Below are 23,211 nucleotides of genomic sequence, written 5' to 3'. Positions count from 1 at the left end.
GTTTTGTAGTAGAACGCCGGTAAAGCGCAGTGGGGGCGCAGCACAGGGGGTTGCGGTCCTGTTGCCGGTCCCCAGTACGGGCGCGACACTGAGGGTTGCGATCCCATTACCGGTCAGTAAAAAAGACAAAAAGGAAAAAAAAATAAAGAAAGAAAGAAAAGGTAAAGAGAAGGAGGCCAAGCACATGTTCTTCCCACATCACTATATAACCTTAATATTAGACAAACACAGTGAAAAGGTTATGTATATATACTAGAAGCCTTGTCACCCAGCTTAGAATTCAGCTAACTATGGGATAAAGCAAGTATTTCATCCCTGGGTGCTCATTTCCAACTCCAGCTGGTATACTGCAGATCCGTAAGTGTTGGTGCCAATGAACACCCAGTACCTAATATGGTACCTGGTATACAGAGCCATTCAATAAATATTTGCTGAATGAATAATGTCTTAAAAGGGATCCAAGCATTAAATGTGTGTGCACCACTAAAATCTTGCTCAACTCCTGAGCAAAACAACAAAATAAAACAAAAATTGATATCATATCTGAAAATAAATATTTTCTCTTTTGTTAGGAGAGTAAACACCCAACCTCATTAAAAATTGTTGCATAGGCAAAACATGAGCCTTAGACTATTTAGATTTAAGACACCTTTCAACTGGCTTTTAAGTAAAAGGATACAAAAGCTGAAGTATATAATTGGTAATTGCAGTAATCATTTCAGGCCAATTCAATCCAGTTTGGCTCAGAGGTGCCTTTGGTTGAGAGAAGAGGTGAGATATAATGTGTTTTCTTGCAACTTCTTGGAAGAATAACTCCACAATTGTCTGAGGGCTAGATACTTAAAAAGAAAAAGTTATGGCAATCACAAACTTATAATAGTAATATCAATTTTCAATTAAGACAGTCTTCCAGTTCATCTTACGCCTGTAACAAAGAACATTTATTATTTCAAAATAAAAAATGCATAATGGGTATAATCAGTGGCAATATAAATAAAAGCAGTTTGTAAACTGTGAAGTACTATACAAATACAATAAAAAACCCACTTATTTCTTTTCAATCAGGTTCTCTCAGGTTGAAAAAAAACCACTTATATCAGCATTGCAGTCATTTCACTGATTTCACTATACTTAAGTGTCTTCCCTATAAACTCTTTACAATAAATACAATTAGTCCCAAGATTCCAAGTTTTTTACCAAAACAATACAAAATGAATTCTCTAGAATAACGATTTTTAAGCATGAGGGTTCCTTTTAAATATCTGTTGACTAAGATAAGATTACAAAAGCTACCATGAACTTAGTAAACTTTTAAATGATATTGTTGAACTAATCACTGGAACATCAAAACCCAATAGAAAAGCAGTGGTGTGTGTGTGTGTGTGTATATATATATATATATATATGCGCAACACCCTTAATTTATGATCGATCTGAGACTGTAGCTTCATAGACCCCTTGCCACAACCAGTGTGTGTATATATATATATATATATATATATATGTGCAACACCCTTAATTTATGATCGATCTGAGACTGTAGCTTCATAGACCCCTTGCCACAACCAGAGGTCTCAAACCACAGCTTGTTTGCTCATGCTCTGAAAGCAAAGAGCCTACTCAATGTCTCCACAGCACAGGTCTCAAAAGACCAGCTTAATGAATATTAAATAAGTCCCCAATTTAAAATCAAGTCTGTAAAAATTAAAGAAAAAAAAATCAAATGGGTACACAATCCACTCCTTACCCAGTTTATTTGCCATTAAAGCACCAGAGTCAGTTAGTTCCAGTACTGATAAGTGTTGGAGATTAGACTCCCTGTAAGAAAAAAAAAGACAGCTTAAATTTTTCTGTGCCAAACATTATTTCCACAAGTTATCCTACTAAGAACACCATCAATTTAATTAATAAATTGCACACAACAGCTCCACTGAAAGAACAAATAAAACTGGAAAATGTCATGATTTAGATTGTTGTCCCATGATATTACTCAGAGATCATTCAATGAGGAGCTGGAGCAAACAGGATGGTTTATCTTATTGAAAATGTATTGGCTTTTCCTTCTTCCTTTGGTTATAAAGAAGCTCAGCCTGCCTTTAATAACTAGCACAACATTTTTGTGTGTGGTCTAATTTTCCCTCTGGCTTCATCTTATTATTTGGTTTTCAACATGATTTATCTGTACATTACACACATAATATGTAATAGGTATATATGTAATAATAAATATATATTTATTATTTTCATTCTTGTTAAGTTGCCTTCAACCTTTAGAAAAATGGAGCATGTAAGAGCCATCTTAAAGGAAAATAATTTTACAGCATAACGTGAAAAAAAAATTTTTTTAAGACAATGAAAAAAATAAACTCACAATTTATTTTTCAAACAATTAGGATAATGAAACTCACAATGTGTCAACTGGAACATCAGTTGCCAAGCACTGACTTGCCCACTTAATGAGGTAATAAGATAAGAGTAGGGGAGCTGTTCGATGTAGTAAGTCTTGCTGAGCTTGAAAGAGCTGACCAGATCCCCAAATCACCTACACATGATGGGTGGGTGGGTGAGATGATAAACAACAGCAATTAGTAATGGTAACTCAAGGTTCAGATGAAGGGACAATAAAATAAAAAACAGTTACAAAGGGCACAACATTGTAAAAGCAACACACCTATTACCTTCTGGGGTGGCATGCGGCAAAATATCTTCTCAAACATTAACAGTCCAACAATTATCAAAAGATAGTTCACCAAGTCATAGGAACCAATAGTAGAAAAGAAACCAACAACAAAAAGCTTAACTTTCATTAAATCTCTGGGTTCAAAATTGAATTAGAGAAACAGGGAATTCTAAATCCTCTCTTATGTTGCTGGTGTTGGCCAGTAAGGGGAGCTGAACCCTTGACCTTGGTGTTATTAATACCATGCTCAAATCAAGTGAGCTAACCAGGTAGCCCTGTTTATTCAGTCTTTTTTTTTTTTTTTGTGGCTGCTGGCTGGAGTCCTGTTTGTTCATTCTCAATTCAACATATATAGATTGAGCACCTAATAAGGCAAAACACAGAGGATAAAGCAGTGAACAAAGACACAAGTCTGTGCTCAATGAGCTGATATTTTACTATGTGCCTATACATCCATATCAGGTTTTTTTTTTTTTTTTTGTCTTTTTGTCTTTTTTCCGTGTCCGGCAACGGATCGCAACCCTCAGTGTTGCCCCCGTACCGGACCGGGGACCGGCAACGGGATCGCAAGCCTCGGTGTTGCTCCCGCGCCTCGCTCAGCCAGTGAGCGGGAACCGGTCTTTTTTTTGTCTTTTTGTCTTTTTTCCGTGTCCGGCAACGGATCGCAACCCTCAGTGTTGCCCCCGTACCGGACCGGGGACCGGCAACGGGATCGCAAGCCTCGGCGTTGCTCCCGCGCCTCGCTCAGCCAGTGAGCGGGAGCCGGTCTGTATGTGGGATCCGAACCCTCCGATGGGAGCGCCGCCGCGCTTCCCAAGCGGCGCACTATCCAGTGCGTCACCGGGCCGGCCCTCCATATCAGGTTTTAAATTTCACAAGTTTTCCCTCAAGTAGTACTTACTGCATCTCCTAGCCTCATTAGTAACTGCTGTAAGATCAAAAGGTCTCGGCAGATCAGGAAGCGAGTACTGGCAATTTTACACACACCTCTGCACACAATATGCCCTGCCGTGCTACTACCATAGAGCTGGGAAAGATTCATTCGAATATTCAAAGGCTGAGCTGTAATAGAAAGAAAAATGGAGTTAAATGTATCATGATTTCCTCTAAATCAAAGAGGCATATTTGTTGTTTTGTCATTTACCTGGATTGAATCCCTTTTCCATTTCCACTTCAGTTTCATAATCCATCTCCCGTATAAGAAGGCCAATAGCATGGATTGGGTTCCTAATCTCTTGAAGTTTACTACAAATATCCTCCATCACATTTTCTCTATAAGGACAATTAAAAACTGCTGTTACTACCAAGAATACATAAGACAGGCTCTATAGGTCCTATAAGCTAAATGCTCTATGAAACAGGAAAACCAACCACCTAATAAAGGAGTGGCAATAATCACTGTAGTATATGATACTTTCACTCCACAAAGCAACGTTTCCCTCAGTTTTTCAAAAATGACAGACAAAATGAACATGAGAAAGATACTTTTCCTTTTTAAAATTTGTAGCTAATAGTTAACAGCTATATCATATTTTATGAGTCTTCAGACGTGAAGTCATATGTTAGATTTTCTGTTTAAAAGCTGAAACACCTAGTTAGAATCATGGGAAATCACTCTAACTTTAAGCTACCATGTCATACACTTGAATGTACATTAAAAACCAGACTTTGGCACTGAAAATTGCTGAATTTCCATTAGTAAATGCACTTTACCCTAAATTCTCCTTACACATCAATAGTGATCAAATCTTCCAGAATCTGTTCTGCAGCCTTTTCTGGAGACTGTACATTGTAACAACTCATTTCCATCATAACTGACATATCCATTGTTACTGATTCTCCAATCAGCCGGAGGCACTTTATAAGACATATGACATCCCGAGCAACATCCACATCTATGAGTAAGAGAAAGTGAACACTCATGTCTTAAGCCAATGAAGATCTATTGATTAATATTATATGAAAATAAAATAATAATTAAATGCCAAGGGATCTATCTTGAGATCTCAGAGATGCTTGTGCCTCTTTAATTTTCCTTAAAAATATCTACAATGTGGTAAATTGACCAGGAGAAGTCACAGTGACACTCAATGTTTTCTGCATCCATCAGAAACAAAGCATAGGGTTCTTGTAGGAAGAGGATTAAATATAGACATAACAATTATTATTACCATCAGATATAGTTATCTCATCCTCTGTCAAAAGGTTCTCATCAGGCAGGAGATACAAATGGTCCACTAAAGAGGAGGGCACAAGGAAAGACAGGTACCCCTGGAAATACAAATCTTCCAGTTACATTTTTTCAGTGAATTTTTAAGGATGTAAAATAATCAAGACATAAATTTTATAATGAGGAAACACCAGACAAACCTAAATTGAGGAATGCTCTACAAAATAATAGGTATAGTCTTCAAAAAATGTCAATGTCATGAAAGACAAAGAAAGGCTGACAGCAGTTCAAGATTATGCTAAAGAAACACGACAACCCAAGTATTGACAAAATCAGCAGAATCTCTGTATTTTCTAACGGTATGGGAACTGGAGCCCACAAAAACACTGGTCTACAAGTCAGTAAACCTGAATTAGAGTAAGTAGACCTAAATCTGAATTAAAAAAGCTCAAAGAAAAAAAAAAAAGAAACACGACAACTAAATATATGTAAGATCTTGGATTGAATCCTGGATCAGGGAAAAAAATTATAAGCAAAGCACAACAGACAAAATTTGAATATAAACTATATAATATTATATCAATATCAAATTGCCTGATTTTAAAATTGTGCTGTGATTATTTAAAAGAATATCCTTGTTCTAAGAGATACATGCTGAAATATTAAAGGATAAAGGGGCATGATGTCTACAACTAACTCTCAAGTGGTTCAGGAAGACATAAATATTTATAGAATGAAGAAAAGCAAATGAAAGTTAACAAATGATGAATCTGGGTGAAGAATAGCATAAATTCTTTGTGCTATCTTATAACTGTTACCTTAAGTTTGAAATTACTTCAATATAAAAAGTAAGTAAATAAAAGAAAACACAGAAAGTATAGATAATAATGCAGAAGACTAAATACAAATGAACTATAATTTTAGGGAAAAAAACAAATACAAAGTCCTAAAGGCTAACTACAACATTCGCCAGACTAACATTCTGAAAGAGCCATTGAACTAATGGAGTCCTTCTGTATCGCTTCAGTTCCCTTACTTTTTTCAGCAGGCAAACCATGTTTGTGTGTGGATTCAAATGTAGGGCAAGAGGATGAGACAGAGCTTCTTGATACTGAAGACAGCAGGCATAGAACTTGCACCAGAATTCCTGTTGCAGATTTCGAAACTCCTCCTGGGAGAATTCATATTCTGTTACACTTCCTTGGAGCTGGCAAAGAAGAAAAGAAAGAAATTAAAATCTTGATACCATTCAGGATTTTTCTCCACAAAAAGCATAACCATCCAATATTATTTTACTAATCCACAGGTAAATGAATATTCCTTATACATTAAATGCCCTAGGCTGTACAAATGTTTATCTAATTCTCTAATTTAAAAAAAGGCTTAAGGGCCAGTCTGTGGCTCACTTGGGAGAGTGTGGTGCTGATAATACCAAGGCCACGGGTTCAGATCCTATATAGGGATGGCTGGTTAGCTCACTTGGGAGAGCGTGGTGCTGACAACATCAAGCCAAGGGTTAAGATCCCCTTACCAGTCATCTTTAAAAAAAAAAAAGGCTTAAACATTTATATTTCCTATTAACAAGGTCAAGTGAACAATTCCTTAGTATCAATCTGTCCTATATCAAGATGGAAGAAGACTGATCAGTTGGCTCAGTTGGTTAGAGCACAGTGTTGATAACAACAAGGTCAAGGGTTTGGATCCCTATACCAGCCAGCCACCAAAAAAAAAAAAAAAAAAAAAGATGGAAGAAATTATTATCATTCTTTCTCTATCCAAACCTCACCTCACTTTCAACAGCTAAAGTAACTTCTTTCTTTAGTTCACTCCAGGAAAGATCCAAATTCCTCTCAGTTCCTCGGCAAAAAATCTAAAGTTAAAAGAGACATTTTTTGACTATTACATAATACTCAAAACAGAATGAAAAAGACTCTACTTTAGAAAATGTACAACTATGCAATAGAGATTGGGCATGCCTGTAATATTCATTTATCCCTAACACTGTGCAAATAATTTCTGAAGGAAAAATCATAGCAATTTTAAAATAGTGTCTACAGAACAGAAACTATAGAAATCTATAAATCGGAGGAAGAACACGAGTACACTTAGATCATTACAAAAATGAAAATAACTACTATTGCTCAGTCAGAAAGAAGGGTAAATGATGCCAAAAATATATACCCTAAGATTGGCACAGAGGTAAGCGAGGATAGTGATGGGGATATGTCACTCTACTAGGAATGATCTCCTACAAGAAAGTGTTTGATAAATGCCTTAATGATTATTTAATATCTCTGTGTGTAAGAGATACCGTGAAGATATTATCATCGTACACATAATTATTGTTATCAAGGAAGAACTGCTGGTGAGATGAGAGAAAAAAACACCTTAGGAGAAGGTGACCACATCATCCTGAAGTTTTATCAGAGAGAAAACAGAAAACATGCAATAACCAGATATTCAAGAATGTACCTAGAAGAAAAGTCAAGGGTCTGGAAACCACATCACCTGAAAGAAAGTTATAAAACTGGGTATATTTAGTCTGCAGAAAGATGACATAAAAAATTCTTAAAATACCTGAAGGGTATTTTAGAAGGGTGCTTCATAGAAAAGAGACAGATTATATATGAAGTTCCAAAAGAAAGAAGCCACCAACAGGATGGAGGTTAAATTCAATCTAATACCAAAGAACTTTTAAGTGGCACAGTTTAGGAACAATAACTCACAAAGAGCTAGTAAGAAACTTGTCACTGGAGGCAGAGACAAGCTTCAGAAGGTATTTCTGCTTTGTGTGTGAGGTCAGACTAGGTATCTTTCAATTCTATGAGTGATTACTGTATTTTAAACCCATGAAGCTAAGTGGAAATTTAAGGAAGCCAATGGAACTTTAAAGAATCCTTTTGTAAAGCAATAAGCATCTCTTAAACCATGTGACTTTGAAGCCAAAATTTTTTGAGTTTTCTTGAACCTGAATCAAATCAGTCCTTCATTGTACTAACAAAAGGATAAAAACCAAAACACTTTAAATTTCTTTCAAGTATAGAAATTATAGGCAGTGTACTACGATATCTTTTTACAATAGTGTACACATAAGTTTCTCTTTGTACCTCTGGCATGCTTCACTAGTTAATGGGAAAGTGCCCCCAACCCTAACTCCCCACCAGGGGCCTTATTTAACAGAAAGAACATTAAAAAAAATATTACAGGGCTACCCAGTTAGCTCAGTCGGTTAAAACATGGTGCTGTTAACACCAAGGTCCAGGGTTCAATCCCTGTACTAGGCAGCCAATTAAAAAAAAAAAAAAATTACAATAGTATTTATAAAACACATGTATATATAAATGCAGAAATATATTCAGTGTTTCATATATGCAAAACAGCAAAGATTAATAGTAATTATTAATTATACAATATAGTAACAAAACAAGAAATAGTCTTAAACAAACATTAAATATTTTCTTGCTGACCTGTAAAGCTTTACATAAAGCTGCATTTATGAATCGTCCTGGTGTAAAAAGACTGTGCAAATACATTTCCTGTTAGAACATTAAAATGAAAGTTAGTATCATTCTAAAAAAGAAAATTTGAAGGAAGAATTCAACACATTAACAACAAAGTTCGAGTTTCTATTATATGAACATGAGCATTTTGCCCTTCTACATTTGAACAACAACAAGCAGTAGTGCAATTATATATTTTCACACTGAAAGTGAAGACTGTAATGTCTTTGAATCAACTAGATGTGCTATAGTAAAAATGGTGTTCTCCTCATGGAGCGCTTCAATGGATTCCACTAGAAAACATGGCTTGTCAAATGCCAATCTTAAAAAGAGGAAAATCTAGTTTATTGGTGATATACAAGAGTCTTTGAAAAGTTCATGGAAAGATTCATATTATCTTTAATTCAATTTTTCCACAAACCTTTTGAAGTACCCTCATACACTAGTAAGAGAACAATTAAGCCGGTTTCTACACCATCTATAAAAGTACTACTTATTTTATGGCTCACATATAAAAGGATCCAGTAATAATAACCATTATATGTAAACAAAACAAAATGCAACGAGCTCTCACAAATGGAGAAATGAAGTAGAATAAAAAGGGAAATTTTGCCTAATTATTTTGACCAAATCTCATATATCAGACTTGCCCAAAAGCAGGAAATCTAACTGACCTTCATTCAAGTTTCTTTCCTTCTACCGAGGTTCTGGTGGATGATAAAATGACCAAAATGAAGGAGAAAAACAAGGATTTTAATAATCAGCATATGGGGCCGGCCCGGTGGCGCACTGCTACAGTGCGCCGCTTGGGAGCGCGGCGGCGCTCCCGCCAAGGGTTTGGATCCCACATACAGACCGGTTCCCGCTCACTGACTGAGCGAGGTGCGGACGTGACACCGAGGGTTGCGATCCCGTTGCCGGTCCCGGTCCGGTACGGGCGCGACACTGAGGGTTGCGATCCGTTGCCGGACACGAAAAAAAAGACAAAAAAAAAGGAAAAAAAATTAATTAATTAATTAATAATCAGCATATGATTTGGCTTTCAGACAAAAGCCAAGTATCAGTAATGGAAAAAAAATAAATTAATTAATTAATAATCAGCATATGATTTGGCTTTCAGACAAAAGCCAAGTATCAGTAATTGTTAACTGGAACAATAAATCACCACCACCAATAACCTCTTAGGAATAAAAATTTAGAAATAAATTTCAGATATTTAAAGTGGGTTTTCACTCCTACAAGTAGTCATTTTTCAGACTCAGAGCTCAGAATCTTTAATCTCATTTTAACACTAAGTCATCAACTTAAAGTTTTTCCTTTTATTTATCCTAGGGTGTATCTGAAAAATGGGGAGACTGGCCTGCTGTGCTCTTTACTTCACTACCTTTTAAAATTATTTTCTTCATGGAATATATCTCTATCAGAATTTATCTTATTTCTAGTTTTTAAGCATGTACCCACATGGCTGGTCTAGAGAACACCTAAAGTTTGTACTTGCCCAGAACCCGTTCCTCCTTATCCATTCACAAATCCCTTACCTTTCTTTGTGGCACCATTCCTCCCCTACCAGTCCCTGTAATAGCAAGGCCCAAGCTGGCCGTGTGTCCCATGCTAGGTTAGGACGTTCTAGTCCTTCTGATCAGAGTGACTATGTCAGGAATTAGCATGACTCAAGCCAGGCCAGTGAGTGTCACCTCAAGGACCTGGGACTGAGGTGCTACTCTCTTTTCCGGGATTGTTAAATTCACAGAATGCAAGCTCACTCAGAGGAGGGAGCCTGCCTGAGAATAAACCCAATGAAGAGGAAAGCAGAACAGAACAGAGTAGAAGGCATTGTTCCAGCCACAGCTGAAGCCAGGTGATCCTGAACTTCCCAGCTGCACAAGTCAATTCTCCTTTTAGCTACGTCAGTTCAAGGTGGGTTTCTGTCACCTGCAGCTGAAAGTGGTCCAACTGATACAACTGGTTCTTCTTAAAATAATGATCAGGGTTGATCATGCCCTTATATAACACTTAATATATTAAGTTGCTTACTCTGGGGTCTTGGTCATCTCTGATGATGATCTCTTCCTCTGGCAGAGGCTGCATAAAAACTGGATTCCACTGACCTGCAACATTACTACAGAGAAAAAAAAAAAAGCCCAACAGTTTACATAAAAATGATGAATAAAATCGAAATTTAGGATGCTGGCAGCATCTGGGTAGGGAAGACCTCATCACTGAACCCCTGTAACAACTGCTCCATCAATTCTATTAACAATGTTTAAAAAAAAAAAACCTTATTCTTAGCAGAGCCTGATTTTTATAAAAGTGTTCTTACCAAGTTTTAACAGGCATCATCCTGAAATTAAAACTCTAAACACAAATGTAGAAATAATAATAAACACAAAAGTTAGAAGTGATTTTATTCTGTATTTACTATTTGCTAGACATTATGGAAGATGCAGTTCTAGATATTACTGATATTACTTATGTATGCCTTATGATAACTCTTTGAAGGATATACATATCACTCCCATTTCGCAGATGTGGAAAGTGAGGCTTAGGATATATCACAGCTAGTAAGTTGCATAACCAGGATTCCAACCCTGTTCCAACTCCGGAGCTTATGCTTTTGACTACTTTGCTTCAATGCCATCTATAAGGAGCAATGTCATATTTTCTGGAGTTTGGCTTGGGGATCAATCTGGGGGCAATAATTCCTAGAATTCTACTCTGGAATTTAGGGTTATGAGGGACCCAGAGGATTCATTAGTTCAGTGGTCCTCAAGCTGTGGTCCAGAGAATCCTCTACTGGTGTTTCAGGGGTTACACAAGTGTTTGCTTCAAAATTGATTTTTAGAATGTATTTGCAACTATTAAAAATTTTTAAATTAACATCATGTACATTAAAAATATTAGATGCCAAATATAACTAGAGATTATCAACACATTAAATTGTATTATAATTTTATATTCATAAAATACTAATTTTGTGTTATATATTGGAGTTCATTACCTTTTGAAAAAAGGGTTTCCTGTTCTATACAAAATTTGGGAAGCACTGTATTTGTCCAATCTATTTCTCATCTCAAGATGAGGAAATTGAGAACACAAAGGGGCTAAGGTTTCTTTTGGAAGTTGTGGGTATCCGGAATAGTTTTTGCTTAGAAGTAAAGAAAATTCCCAGATTAGAAGTATTTTGGGTATGTGCTATCCCTCCCAAGAAATATGGTATTTTCTTTATCTTAGTTCATCTCTAAGAACCCTCATTTTGTCCTACAACCCAAAGGTAAGAAATAACACATAGCAGGTACTTCAGAAAATAGTAAAAGCAAAAGAAGGTATTTCAGAAAATAGTAATAATAGGCAAACCCAGGGTTGTCCTTCAAATGAAAAGCCTTGACCCGATTCTATATTAAGAGCTCTTTTGTCTTCTTAGCACGAAACTGCTTGGGGTGAGGTAGGATGACAGAGTTAAGAGACCCGTACTGTTCGAAGTTGATGTATTTCACAAATGTTTGGTTCTCAGCATCATGCCACAAAGCCCAGATATCCGTGGAGGTTAAGGCAAAGTCGATAAGCGTCTCCTAGGAGAAAATGTGAAAAAAAAAGGGTTAAGATAAGAAAGAAAAGGCAGTAGCTCATGATGACTTAAATTTATACTGGCAGAAGAGGTCAATGTATAAAAACAAAACATGGCACCACATGAACTTGGTAAAACCCAGCTGACATTTTGTTTTCCTACATCATTAAATATTCCATTTTAAGACTACAATCCTATTATAACACAGTGGGATTAGCCAATACTTCTTTCTTCTACTTGTGGATATACAAAGGATGATTCAACCTACCTGAGAAGTGAATAGTGAGGATATGTGATCTAAACTATAGCGGTTATTCTCAGTGCTCACCAACTGGAAAATGCAGAACTGTTAAAACACAAATAGATAATTTGTTGCTTGAAATAATCAACACGTTACTTTTCTAAGCAAGGATTATTAGCATTCAGAAACCATTTTTTAAAAAACTGGTAAAATACACGTAACATAAAATTTACCATTTTAACCACTTTTAAGTGTACAGTTTAGGAGTGTTAAGTACATTCACATTACTGTGCAACCAATCTCCAGAATTCTTTTCATCTTGCAAAACTGAAACTCTATACCCATTAAACAACAACTCTCCATTCCCCTGATTCCCAACCCCTGGCAACCACCATTCTACTTTGTCTCTATCAATTTCTCTATGACAGATACTTCATATAAGTGGAATCATACAGTATGTCTTTTTGTGACCAGCTTATTTCACTTAGCATAACATCCTCAAGGTTCATTCATGTTGTAGTATGTCAGAATTTCATTCCTTTTTAAAGACGAATAATATTCAATCATATATATGCCACATTTTGTTTATCCATTCATCTGTCGATGGACACTTGGGTTGCTACCACCTTTTGGCTAATGTGAATAGTGTTATGTACATGGCTGAACAAATATCTGTTTGAGATATTGCTTTCAATTCTCTTGAATACACAGAAGTGAAATTGCTATATCATATGGTAATTCTATGTTTAATTTTTTGAGGACCCTCCATACGGTTTTCTGTAGTGGCTGCAGCATTTTACATTCCCAGCAGCAATGTACAAGGGTTCTAACTTCCCCACATTCTCACCAACACTTGTTATTTTTTATAGTAGCCATCCTAATGGGTATGAGGTGGTATCTCATTGTGGTCAAAAACTTATTTTTAAGTTTATACTTTTGCCAAAGTACCAGGGATAATTTGAAACATACATACAATACAATACAATCAACAGTAGTTGGTTAAGTTATTAAAAATAAAACCCTATAAAATAATTCATGTTTAATATTTAACTCTACTGCCAAAACAAAATATTTCAAACTTGAAAATAACATTTGATGGATAATATTTTAAATAACTGGGCTTTTTTTGGTGGCTGGCTAGTATGGGGATTAAATAACTGCTTTGATAAAGAAAATTAACTGTAAACTGACAAAAATTATGATGACCCTTTCCTTATAACAGAAGTAACTGTTCACAAGGAAGTATTAGAAGACAAATTTAGAGTCAAATTGCCTTTTGAGAAAAAAACAGGAGTGTATGAAATTTGAAAAATACATCCATCCTAGCCTAGACCTGTGTTTTACAAGCTACAGATGTCAATCCAATAGTAGGACATAAAACTAATTTATCAGGTCTCAACCAGCATTAAAAAATGTTCAAAAACCCATAAAAAACTATCAGTTTTCCCCATACCAGCCAGCCGCCGAAAAAACAAAACAGAAAAGGCAAATTTTGGAGCTGGCCAGTTAGCTCAGTTTGTTAGAGCACACTGTTGATAACATCAAGGTCAAGGGTTCAGATTCTCATACTAGCCAGCTGCTGCCAAAAAAAGTATGAGTTCCTCAGTTCATCACTCATAGTAAAGATAAATATGTTTCATAAAAAACTTCCTGTTATGTATCTACCATTACATATGCGTATGTTAGACAGCACTGCAAAACATTTCTTTTCTTTCTTTTTTTTTCTTTTTAAAGATGACTGGTAAGGGGATCTTAACCCTTGGCTTGGTGTTGTCAGCACCACGCTCAGCCAGTGAGGGAACCGGCCATCCCTATATGGGATCGGAACCCATGGCCTTGGTGTTATCAGCACCACACTCTCCCGAGTGAGCCACGGGCCGGCCCTGCAAAACATTGTAGATTCTAGCCAAAAAAGTTGGAAAATGCTGCTCTAGTGCAGTGCTTCTCAAACTACTTGTGGTCAAAGATAAGTTGTTTGTTTTTTAAATTTTCAATCTGTTGAAGACTGATATTTTGTAATATATGGAAGCTTTGAGCGTGGATGTCTGTGGAAATGTCAAATCACGTTAAGTCTCGAAATGTTTCCTCTCACTTTCTGTACTTATCTCACTATTAACAGTCAACAAAGAATTCATGGCCCAGGACTTCCATGAACCACACCATAGGGCTACAGGACTTCCGTCTGAGATGTTTATTACTGTCTTAGATGGAAATACAGATGGCATGCTTATAACATCAATGAAGACACGTGCTGGGAAAGACTGAATTAATACACTTATTACCAGAATTAGGATCCAAAAGAAAAACAACCAGAAACAAATGAAATCAGTAAGAATAGATATAAAACAGTATAGAGATTTTAAAAACAAAATAACAAAACTCCACCTGTGCAGATTAGAAAGGAAAAAAACACACCGAAGATCAGTTTTTATGAAAAAAAAAAAGACTCCAAATTCACTATAATCTGAATAGGTTAACACTGCCAAAAAAGCTACTCTGATTTTAGTCTTCATTAATAGAAACATAATGCTCAAACCATAGGAGGTAATAGCTCTGCTCAATTTTACACACTCCTAGAAAACTTCATTCAATTCTGGATCTAACCTTTAGAGCAGTGATTCTCAAAATGTGGCCCAGACTCCTAGAGGTCCTTGAGACTGATTCAGGGGGTTAGTGAGGTCAAAACCCTTTTCATAGTAATACTACAACATTATTTGCCCTTTTCATTGTGTTGTTATTTGCACTGATGATGCAAAAGCAATAGTGAGTAAAATTACTAGTGCCTTAACATGAACCAAGGCAGTGGCATCAAACTGAACACCCTTTCATGATAAAAACACTCAGAAAATTAGGAATAGGAGGGAACTTCCTCAAAATGATAGGGCATTTATGAAAAATTCACAGCTAACATCATACTCAATGAAACAATGAAAACTCTTCCCGATAGTAAGAAAAATCAGGAACAAGACAAAGATGTCAGCTCTTACCACTTCTATTTAACATTGTACTAAAGGATTTAGCCAGGGATTACAAAGAAAGTAAAACCTTATTTGCAAACGACATTTTTAGTGGTTGCCCTAGAGTCTGCACTATATCGACATCATCTTGTATATAGAAAATATTAAGGAATCCACTATAAATCTATGAGAACTAAGAAATAAATTCAGCAAGGCTGCAGGATAATAGACATACAAAAATCAATTGTATTTCTATGAACTTCCACTAAGCAATCTGAAAATGAAATTAATAATTTCATTTATAACAGCATCAAAAAGAATCAAATATTTAGGAATAAACTGAAAAAAAGAAGTATAAAATAAACTAAAAACTACAAAACATTATAAAAAGAAATTAAAGACAACCTAAATAAATGGAAAAACATGCCATGCTTAAGGATTGGAAGACTTAATATTGCTAAGATAGCAATACTCTCCAATATCAGCTGCAGAGCCAACACAATCCCTATTAGAATCCCAGCTGGCTTCTTTGTAGAAACTGACAGGTTGATTAAAAAACTCATATGGATTGAAAGAGACCCAGAATAGCTAAAATAATCTTGAAAACGAAGAACAAAGTACTAGGACTCACACTTACTGATGTCAAAACTTACTACAAAGCAACAATAATCAAGATGGTATAATACAAGAGCTGGCCAGTTAGTTCAGTTGGTTACAGTGTGGTGCTGACAACACCAAGGTCCAGGGTTTGACCCCTGTACTGGCCAGCAGCCAAAAATAAAAACAAACAAACAAAAGAACTGTATAGTACTGGCACAAGGACACACAGATCAATGCAACAAAATTGAGAGTGTAGAAATAAAACCATTTTTCTACAGCCAAATGATTTTTGACAAGGGTGCCAAGACCATTCAATAGGGAAAGGACCATCTTTTCAATAAATAGTGCTAGGAAAACTGGATATCCACATGCAAAATAACAAAGTTGGATCTTTACCTCACAGTATATATTAAAAAAAAAAAAAAAAAAAAACCCTCAGAATGGATCAATGTCCTAAATATAAAAGCTAACACTATAAAACTCTTAGAAGAACACACAGGAATAGATTTTTATGACCTTGGATTTGGCAAAGGATTCTTAAGGAATAAAACTAAGCACAAACAACAAAAGAAAAAATAGGTAATTTAGACTTCATCAAAATTAAAAACTTGTGGGGCTGGCCCGGTGGCGCACTGCTACAGTGCGCCGCTTGAGAGTGCGATGGCACTCCCGCCGAGGGTTCGGATCCCACGTACAGACCGGGTCCCACTCACTGGCTGAGCGAGGTGCGGGAGCAACACCGAGGGTTGTGATCCCGTTGCCGGTCCCGGTCCGGTACGGGCGCGACACTGAGGGTTGCGATCTGTTGCCGGACACGAAAAAAGGGAAAAAAAAAAAAAAAATTAAAAACTTGTGTTTCAAATTACACCATCAAACAAGTGAAAAGTTAATTTCAAATTGCTAAAAAAGAGGATTTTCAATGTTCCCAACACCAAATAACAAATGTTCGAAGTGATGGATATGCTAATTATGGGCCGAGCCCGAGGCGCACTCGGGAGAGTGCGGCGCTGGGAGCGCAGCAGTGCTCCCGCCGGATCCTATATAGGGATGGCCGGTGCGATGTGCTCACTGGCTGAGCGTGGTGCGGCCGGTCACAAAAAGGACAAAAAACAAAAAACAACAACAACAACAAAAAGATATGCTAATTACCCTGTTTTAATCATTATACATTGCATATGTGTATCCAAACATCACATTGTACCCCTTAAATATGTACAATTATTTTGTATCAAATATTTAAAAATTATTTTTAAAAGTAAGAAAAGAAAACTCACATGATGGGAGAAAGTATATATAAATCATATATCTGATGAGACTTATATCCAGAATAATATATAAAGAATTCCTTTTTTTTTTTGGCAGCTGGCCAGGATGAGGATCCAAACCCTTGACCTTGGTGTTATAACACCATGCTCTAATCAACTGAGCTAACTGGCCAGCCCATGAATTCTTATAACTCAATGATAAAAAAGACAACCCAATTCAAAAATGGGAAAACAGGGCCAGCCCGGTGGCGCACTGGAGAGTGCGCCGGCGCTCCCACCGAGGGTTTGGATCCCATGTGGAGACCGGTTCCCGCTCACTGGCTGAGCGCGGTGCGGGCGCGACACCGAGGGTTGCGATTCCGTTACCGGTCAGTAAAAAAGACAAAAAGGAAAAAAAAAATGGGAAAACAATCTAAATAAACATATCTCCAAGGAAGATATGCAAATAGCCAATAAGCACTTGAAATGATGCTCAGCATCATTAGTTATCAGGAAATCAAATAGAAACCATTGTGAGATAACACTTCATACCCATCAGGATGGCTAGAATAAAAAAGTCAGATAATAACAAGTGTTGACAAGGATGTCAAGAAATCAGAACCCTCATACACTGCTGCTGTTGGGAATGTAAAATGGTGTAGCCACTTTGAAAAAGTCTGGTAGTTTCTCAAAAAATTAAACACATACTTACCATAAGACCTAGCAATTCCACTCCTAGGTATATACCAAAAAGAAATATATGTCCACACAAAAATATATTAAGAATGTTTATAGCAGCATTATTCATAATAGCCAGAATATAGATACAACACAAATGTCCATCAACTGATGAATAGATAAATAAAATGTGGTATATCCATGTAATTGAAAATTATTCAGCCATAAAAATGAAGTGCTGATACATGCTATAACATGGATGAACTTTGAAAACATTATGCTAAGTCAAAGAAGCCAATAATGAAAGAACACATACTATGTGATTCCACTGATATGAAATATTCAGAATAGAGAAATCTTTGGAGACAGAAAACAGACTGTGTAGGGCTGGGAGGAGATTGGGGGATAATAGCTAAACAATATGTGGTTTCTTTTTGAGGTGATAAAAATGTTCTGGAGTTGACTATGGTAATGGTAGCTCATATCTATAAATATTGAATTGTATGATATGAAACCATTGAATTGCATGGTATGTGAATTGTATCTTAATAAAGCTGTTTAAAGAAATGAATCACTTCACTGTCACTTCAAGCAGAACAACTCACAGTATTTGTTGCCAATGATACATTTCAAGTTTTAAAGTGAAAATTATAATTTCAGAAAACTCTGTACCCACTAATATGAACTTGAGATTCCTAGTATTTAAAAGACTCTTCTGATAGATCAATTATTGTAATAATTGTGCAGAAAAGGGTAAACATAGCAAGCCTGAGGCTGTTTTTCTTAGGCTTGCCTGTGAAGTTGGTTTTTGGGTGGTGTCTTGGAACTCGGGCTTTGGGAGTGTTTCCATGGTTTCCTAACCGGTAAGGAACTACTGTGCCTAGACTGCTGGTGCAAACAATGTGGTTTATGCTGAATATTTGTTTCCCTTCTCGGAGCTTAGAATTTTGGTACCTGCTAGGCAGAGGATGCCTATGTGACCAGCCCCCAATAAAAATCTTAGGCATTGAGCCTCTAATGAGCTTCCCTGGGAGACAACACGTTATATAGTCACAATTCGATGGTGGAAGAATTAAGTGCATCCTGTGAGATTCCACTGGGAGAGGACTCTTGGAAGCTTATGCTTGGTTTTCACCAGACTTTGCCTCATGTGCCTTTTCCCTTTGCTGATTTTGCTTTGTATCCTTTCACTGTAATAAATTTTAGCCATGAATACAACTACATACTGAGCCCTGTGAGTCCTTCTAGAGTATTACTGGACCGGGAGGTGGTCTTGGGGATCATTCCCCAACACAGTAATTTAGATACTGTATAGTAAAGTGTGTCAACATTAGAAGATCAGTATAACTCAGTAAACCAATATACTCCAAACAACCAATGAGTAATATTTGCAAAATCATGCACAGGTAAGTTTAATTTATGGTTCAAGATAGACAAATGGATTTTAACATAAAGGAGCATAAAAAGCTCACTAAAAATTTCAGATATCCCATTGCAACTAACCTTTAAAAAAATACCCCTTAGGAGAATATCCACTATGATCTGAAAAGGCCATTAAGGTACTTTTTCCTTTTCCAACTACACATCTCTGTGAGGCCAGATTTTCTTCATATACTTCAACCAAAATAGCATACTGCAATAGCCTGAATGCGGAAACAGATGAGAGAATCCAGCTGCCTTCTATCAAATCAGACATTAAGGAAATTTGCAGAAAATAGACATTGCCACTCTTCTAAATTTTTTTTTCCTTTTTGTCTTTTTCCGTGTCCAGCAACGGATCGCAACCCTCAGTGTCGCCCCCGTACCGGACCGGGACCGGCAATGGGACCGCAACCCTCGGTGTTGCTCCCGCGCCTCGCTCAGCCAGCGAGCGGGAACCGGTCTGTATGTGGGATCTGAACCCTCGGCGGGAGCGCCACCGCGCTTCCCAAGCGGCGCACTACAGCAGTGCGCCACCGGGCCAGCCCCTAAATTTTTTTTTATTTGGGGAAAATACGATTATTTTTCATAAAACTTATTTATGTTAACATGGTTTTGTTTATTATTGCTATTTTTAAATGAATATGTAAATTTAACTTTTTCCTCAATTTTAATTTCTAATAAGGTAAATATTTATAGATAAGGGCTGGCTGGTTAGCTCAGCTGGTTAGAGCATGGTGCTAATAACACCAAGGTCCAGGGGTTCCTGTACCAGCCAGCTGCCAAAAAGAAAAAAAAAAATCAAAACACAGATATAACCCACTTAAACAAAAGCTTTTGGCAGTTCTCAGTAATTTTTAAGAGTGTAATAGGGTCCTGAGACCAAAAATTTGAGAACCCCTGACCCCTATTTTAGAGTGACATAACATATATACCTGCTGGCCAGCAGAGTAGGACAAGGAGGTGGGGCTCGGTACGGGGAGTCAGCCTGAAGGGAACATGTGTGCAGGCAAGTCCCAGCATGGGGAGTGACAACCCAAGTGGGTGAGGAGGGCAGGTATGTAAAGGTTGATACGGCCTGGTGTGAAGAATCAAGAGCCTTAGGAGGTAAGAAGAGTATCCACATTTGGGAGTGACCTGACGTGGGGTGTAGGAGCAGAAGGAGCAGGGTAGAGAAAGCTTGGCCCAGGGTAGAAACTCAGGTAAGGTAAAGTAAGGAGGGTGTCTGTTGCATGGGGGAGGCCTAGTGGTGTCAGGCCCCAGTAGGGTGAGGAGGGCATCAATATGGAGGGGAACCTAGAGTGGGCTATCAGAACCCAACAGAAGTGAGGAGGGCATTTAGGAAGGGCAGCAACCTGCCATGGGAAATCAGAGCTTCAGCAGAGTGAGGGAGACAAACCCTGACTCACTGGACTGTTATTAGGGTTAAATGGACAATACACGTACAGTGTGTGAGACCAGAGTAAACACAGTCCAAATGTTCGCTGTTATTAATGTGCATGAAGGGCCTGGCACAGTGCCAAACACACAGTACCCAACAAAAGGTTGTCTATTATATAATTATACTACTGTATTACATCCTAATTATTTCATCTACATACAACAGCTAGTTTGGATGATGACCAAATTATTATTATTATTATTTTTTGTCCTTTTTGAGACCAGCCGCACCGCGCTCAGCCAGTGAGCGCTGTGAGCCCACCGGTCATCCCTATATAGGATCTGAACCCGTGGCGGGAGCACTGCTGCGCTCCCAGCGTCGCACTCTGCTGAGTGTGCCATGGGCTCGGCCCGACCAAATTATTTTTTAAAATTAATTCTCCATAACCATTTAACACCTACATCCCTTTCAATAATTCCATTTTTCACCCAGACTTCCAAATTTGCTTTCTTTTATAGTTTTGGATAACTTTTCTTTTTATATTCCTTTTAACTCTCTACTTCCTTTCATCCTGACCCCTCCCCTTCAAGATCTTCTAATTCACATATTAGCACAAAACCCACAATCACCTCAGAAACAACTTAACACATGAAGCATCTAGGTTGGTGAGAAGAGCTTAAACAGATTCAATGAATCTACAGTTAATTCCCCACATCAGTACACGCAGACTAACTTGATATGTGTCTTATTGATTTCATACCTGTCCTCGTTTTGGTGCATGCATGTACACCCCTAGGTAGAGTCCCAGGGAAGGGGAATAAGCAAGTCGTAACTTGTGACCAGTCCCAGCAGTGAGCCGAAGGTCTTTATTCACAGGGACATACTCCAGCATGTCGGCTACCATTAGGCACATTTGGTCCTGTCCAAGATAAGAGTTAATAAGTGGTATTCACAGACTATTTAGACTAGAAAAACACATCCCTACCTTTTTAAAGGATGTGCATCCATTAATCTGGTTTATCTGCTGAAAGACCCTACAGGTTTTTGTTTTTAATGGGCTGAGATGAAAATATCTCTTCAGTCTGATAAAGTCATAAAACTCTGCTTTTTTGGTGCATCTTGAAAACTATTTGACCAACTTGTATGGTAAAAACACATTTGTTGCTCTTAAGTGACGAGTATACTTTGTACTACTTTTTCAATTTTCCTATAGGATTCATAATTTTCAAATTAAAATGACAAAAAGTTAGGGGGGAAATGTATGCAAAATGAAGCTAAATGAAACTGAATCTGGAAACGACCATAATTTCCAAACCAATTGATCTGATAATCTTTAAGAGAAGCAGCCAGATTTATTTCAACCCTCTCACAATTCACAATTCTATCTTAACTTATATAAAACAGCATTTACCTTATAAGACCACATTCGTAGTTTATGATCCTGACACAGAGCAAAGATGAAGGCATCATGCTCGACACAATGAACAGCAAGACTGAGGGGACGATCTGAAGGCCCCTGATCACCCCTAAAAACATAAGGCTAAGTTTTAGAGTTTTACTATTGCAAATAATTTGATCATTAAAACTTGAAATTCAAGAGATATAATAAAATTATAAATATATACTCACAGCAGAAGAAGCAAGAGTTTTTAGTCTGATACATTTCTATTTAGTTTATAACCAGTTACTATAATAAATTTTAAAAAGCTCTACATAACAATGGAATAGTTTCCTTTTGTATCATTTTATTCTAACCATCAAAAACCTTTTTTGTCTTTTTCGCGACCGGTAAGGGGATCGCAACCCTTGGTGTGGTGTTGCCCACACCGCGCTCAGCCAATGAGCGCACTGGCCATTCCTATATAGGATCCGAACCCGCGGCGGGAGCATCGCTGCACTCCCAGTGCCACACTCTTCCGAATGCGCCACGGGGTCGGCCCAAAAAAACTTTCTACCTCTAAGCACTGGCCATTCCTATATAGGATCCGAACCCGCGGCAGGAGCATCGCTGCGCTCCCAGTGCCACACTCTTCTGAATGCGTCACGGGGTCGGCCCAAAAAAACTTTCTACCTCTAATTTTACAAAAAATTAAATTTGGTCAAGTCAGGGCACAGCACAGAATTGGGTACTGTGAGAATATAAGTAGTAAGCCAGTGTCTGCTGTCAAGGAGTTCAATGGCAAATGAAGTAGACACTGGAGTGTGGTTTGTCTCAGATGGAATGGATGTTATGCAGACTCGTCTCCTCTCCAGTGTTTGCCTTAGACTAAGACTAGAAGCACTAATAGGGGCTGACCAGTGCAATAAGATTAAATTCTTGGGCCCTTTGATTTACCCACCAGACACCACTCACCTGATAGCTGTCGACATCCACCCTACAAGCAATCGTTGCATTACTGAACTCTGTTTCAGTTCCACAACTGACGCCATCCCTGCAACAATATCAAAGGCACCTCTTGATCATATTTAGAGAAACCCAAAGGAAGAAGTGATGTAGCTATGAACAAGGTCTTTATAACAGGTGACAGACTTCTATATTTCTGGACTAACAAAGTTTTAGGAGGTACCTTTCCTACATATATAACACCTAAAATATTTTGAATCAATAAAAATACCATTTTCAGGGCCGAGCCCGTGGCACACTGGAGAGTGCGCCGCTTGGGAGTGCGGCAGCACTCCCGCCAAGGGTTCGGATCCCATGTGGAGACCGGTTCCCGCTCACTGGCTGAGCGCGGTGCAGCCAGTCTCAAAAAGGACAAAAAAAAAAAAAAAAAAA

General features: G+C 37.6%; 1 protein-coding gene across 1 annotated transcript in view; it reads right to left on the bottom strand.

Annotated features, from left to right (window-relative positions):
• Nucleotides 1-23,211, bottom strand: part of NUP160 (nucleoporin 160kDa) — a 49,726-nt gene that overhangs the window by 23,576 nt on the left and 2,939 nt on the right. The window contains exons 3-18 of the mRNA XM_008574041.1: nucleotides 22,789-22,867; nucleotides 21,847-21,961; nucleotides 21,196-21,354; nucleotides 12,184-12,261; nucleotides 11,822-11,919; nucleotides 10,385-10,469; nucleotides 8,318-8,386; nucleotides 6,637-6,720; nucleotides 5,887-6,057; nucleotides 4,852-4,951; nucleotides 4,410-4,575; nucleotides 3,825-3,952; nucleotides 3,582-3,742; nucleotides 2,409-2,542; nucleotides 1,748-1,818; nucleotides 680-839 (exon numbers count right to left, since the gene is read on the bottom strand). Coding sequence (XP_008572263.1) covers nucleotides 680-839; nucleotides 1,748-1,818; nucleotides 2,409-2,542; nucleotides 3,582-3,742; nucleotides 3,825-3,952; nucleotides 4,410-4,575; nucleotides 4,852-4,951; nucleotides 5,887-6,057; nucleotides 6,637-6,720; nucleotides 8,318-8,386; nucleotides 10,385-10,469; nucleotides 11,822-11,919; nucleotides 12,184-12,261; nucleotides 21,196-21,354; nucleotides 21,847-21,961; nucleotides 22,789-22,867 — 1,858 coding nt within the window. The remainder of the gene's footprint in view (nucleotides 1-679; nucleotides 840-1,747; nucleotides 1,819-2,408; nucleotides 2,543-3,581; nucleotides 3,743-3,824; nucleotides 3,953-4,409; nucleotides 4,576-4,851; nucleotides 4,952-5,886; nucleotides 6,058-6,636; nucleotides 6,721-8,317; nucleotides 8,387-10,384; nucleotides 10,470-11,821; nucleotides 11,920-12,183; nucleotides 12,262-21,195; nucleotides 21,355-21,846; nucleotides 21,962-22,788; nucleotides 22,868-23,211) is intronic.

The sequence above is a fragment of the Galeopterus variegatus genome, unplaced genomic scaffold, assembly GCF_000696425.1.
Source record: "Galeopterus variegatus unplaced genomic scaffold, G_variegatus-3.0.2 Scaffold990, whole genome shotgun sequence".
NCBI lineage: Eukaryota > Metazoa > Chordata > Mammalia > Dermoptera > Cynocephalidae > Galeopterus > Galeopterus variegatus.
This window is presented reverse-complemented; position numbering and strand designations above follow the sequence as displayed.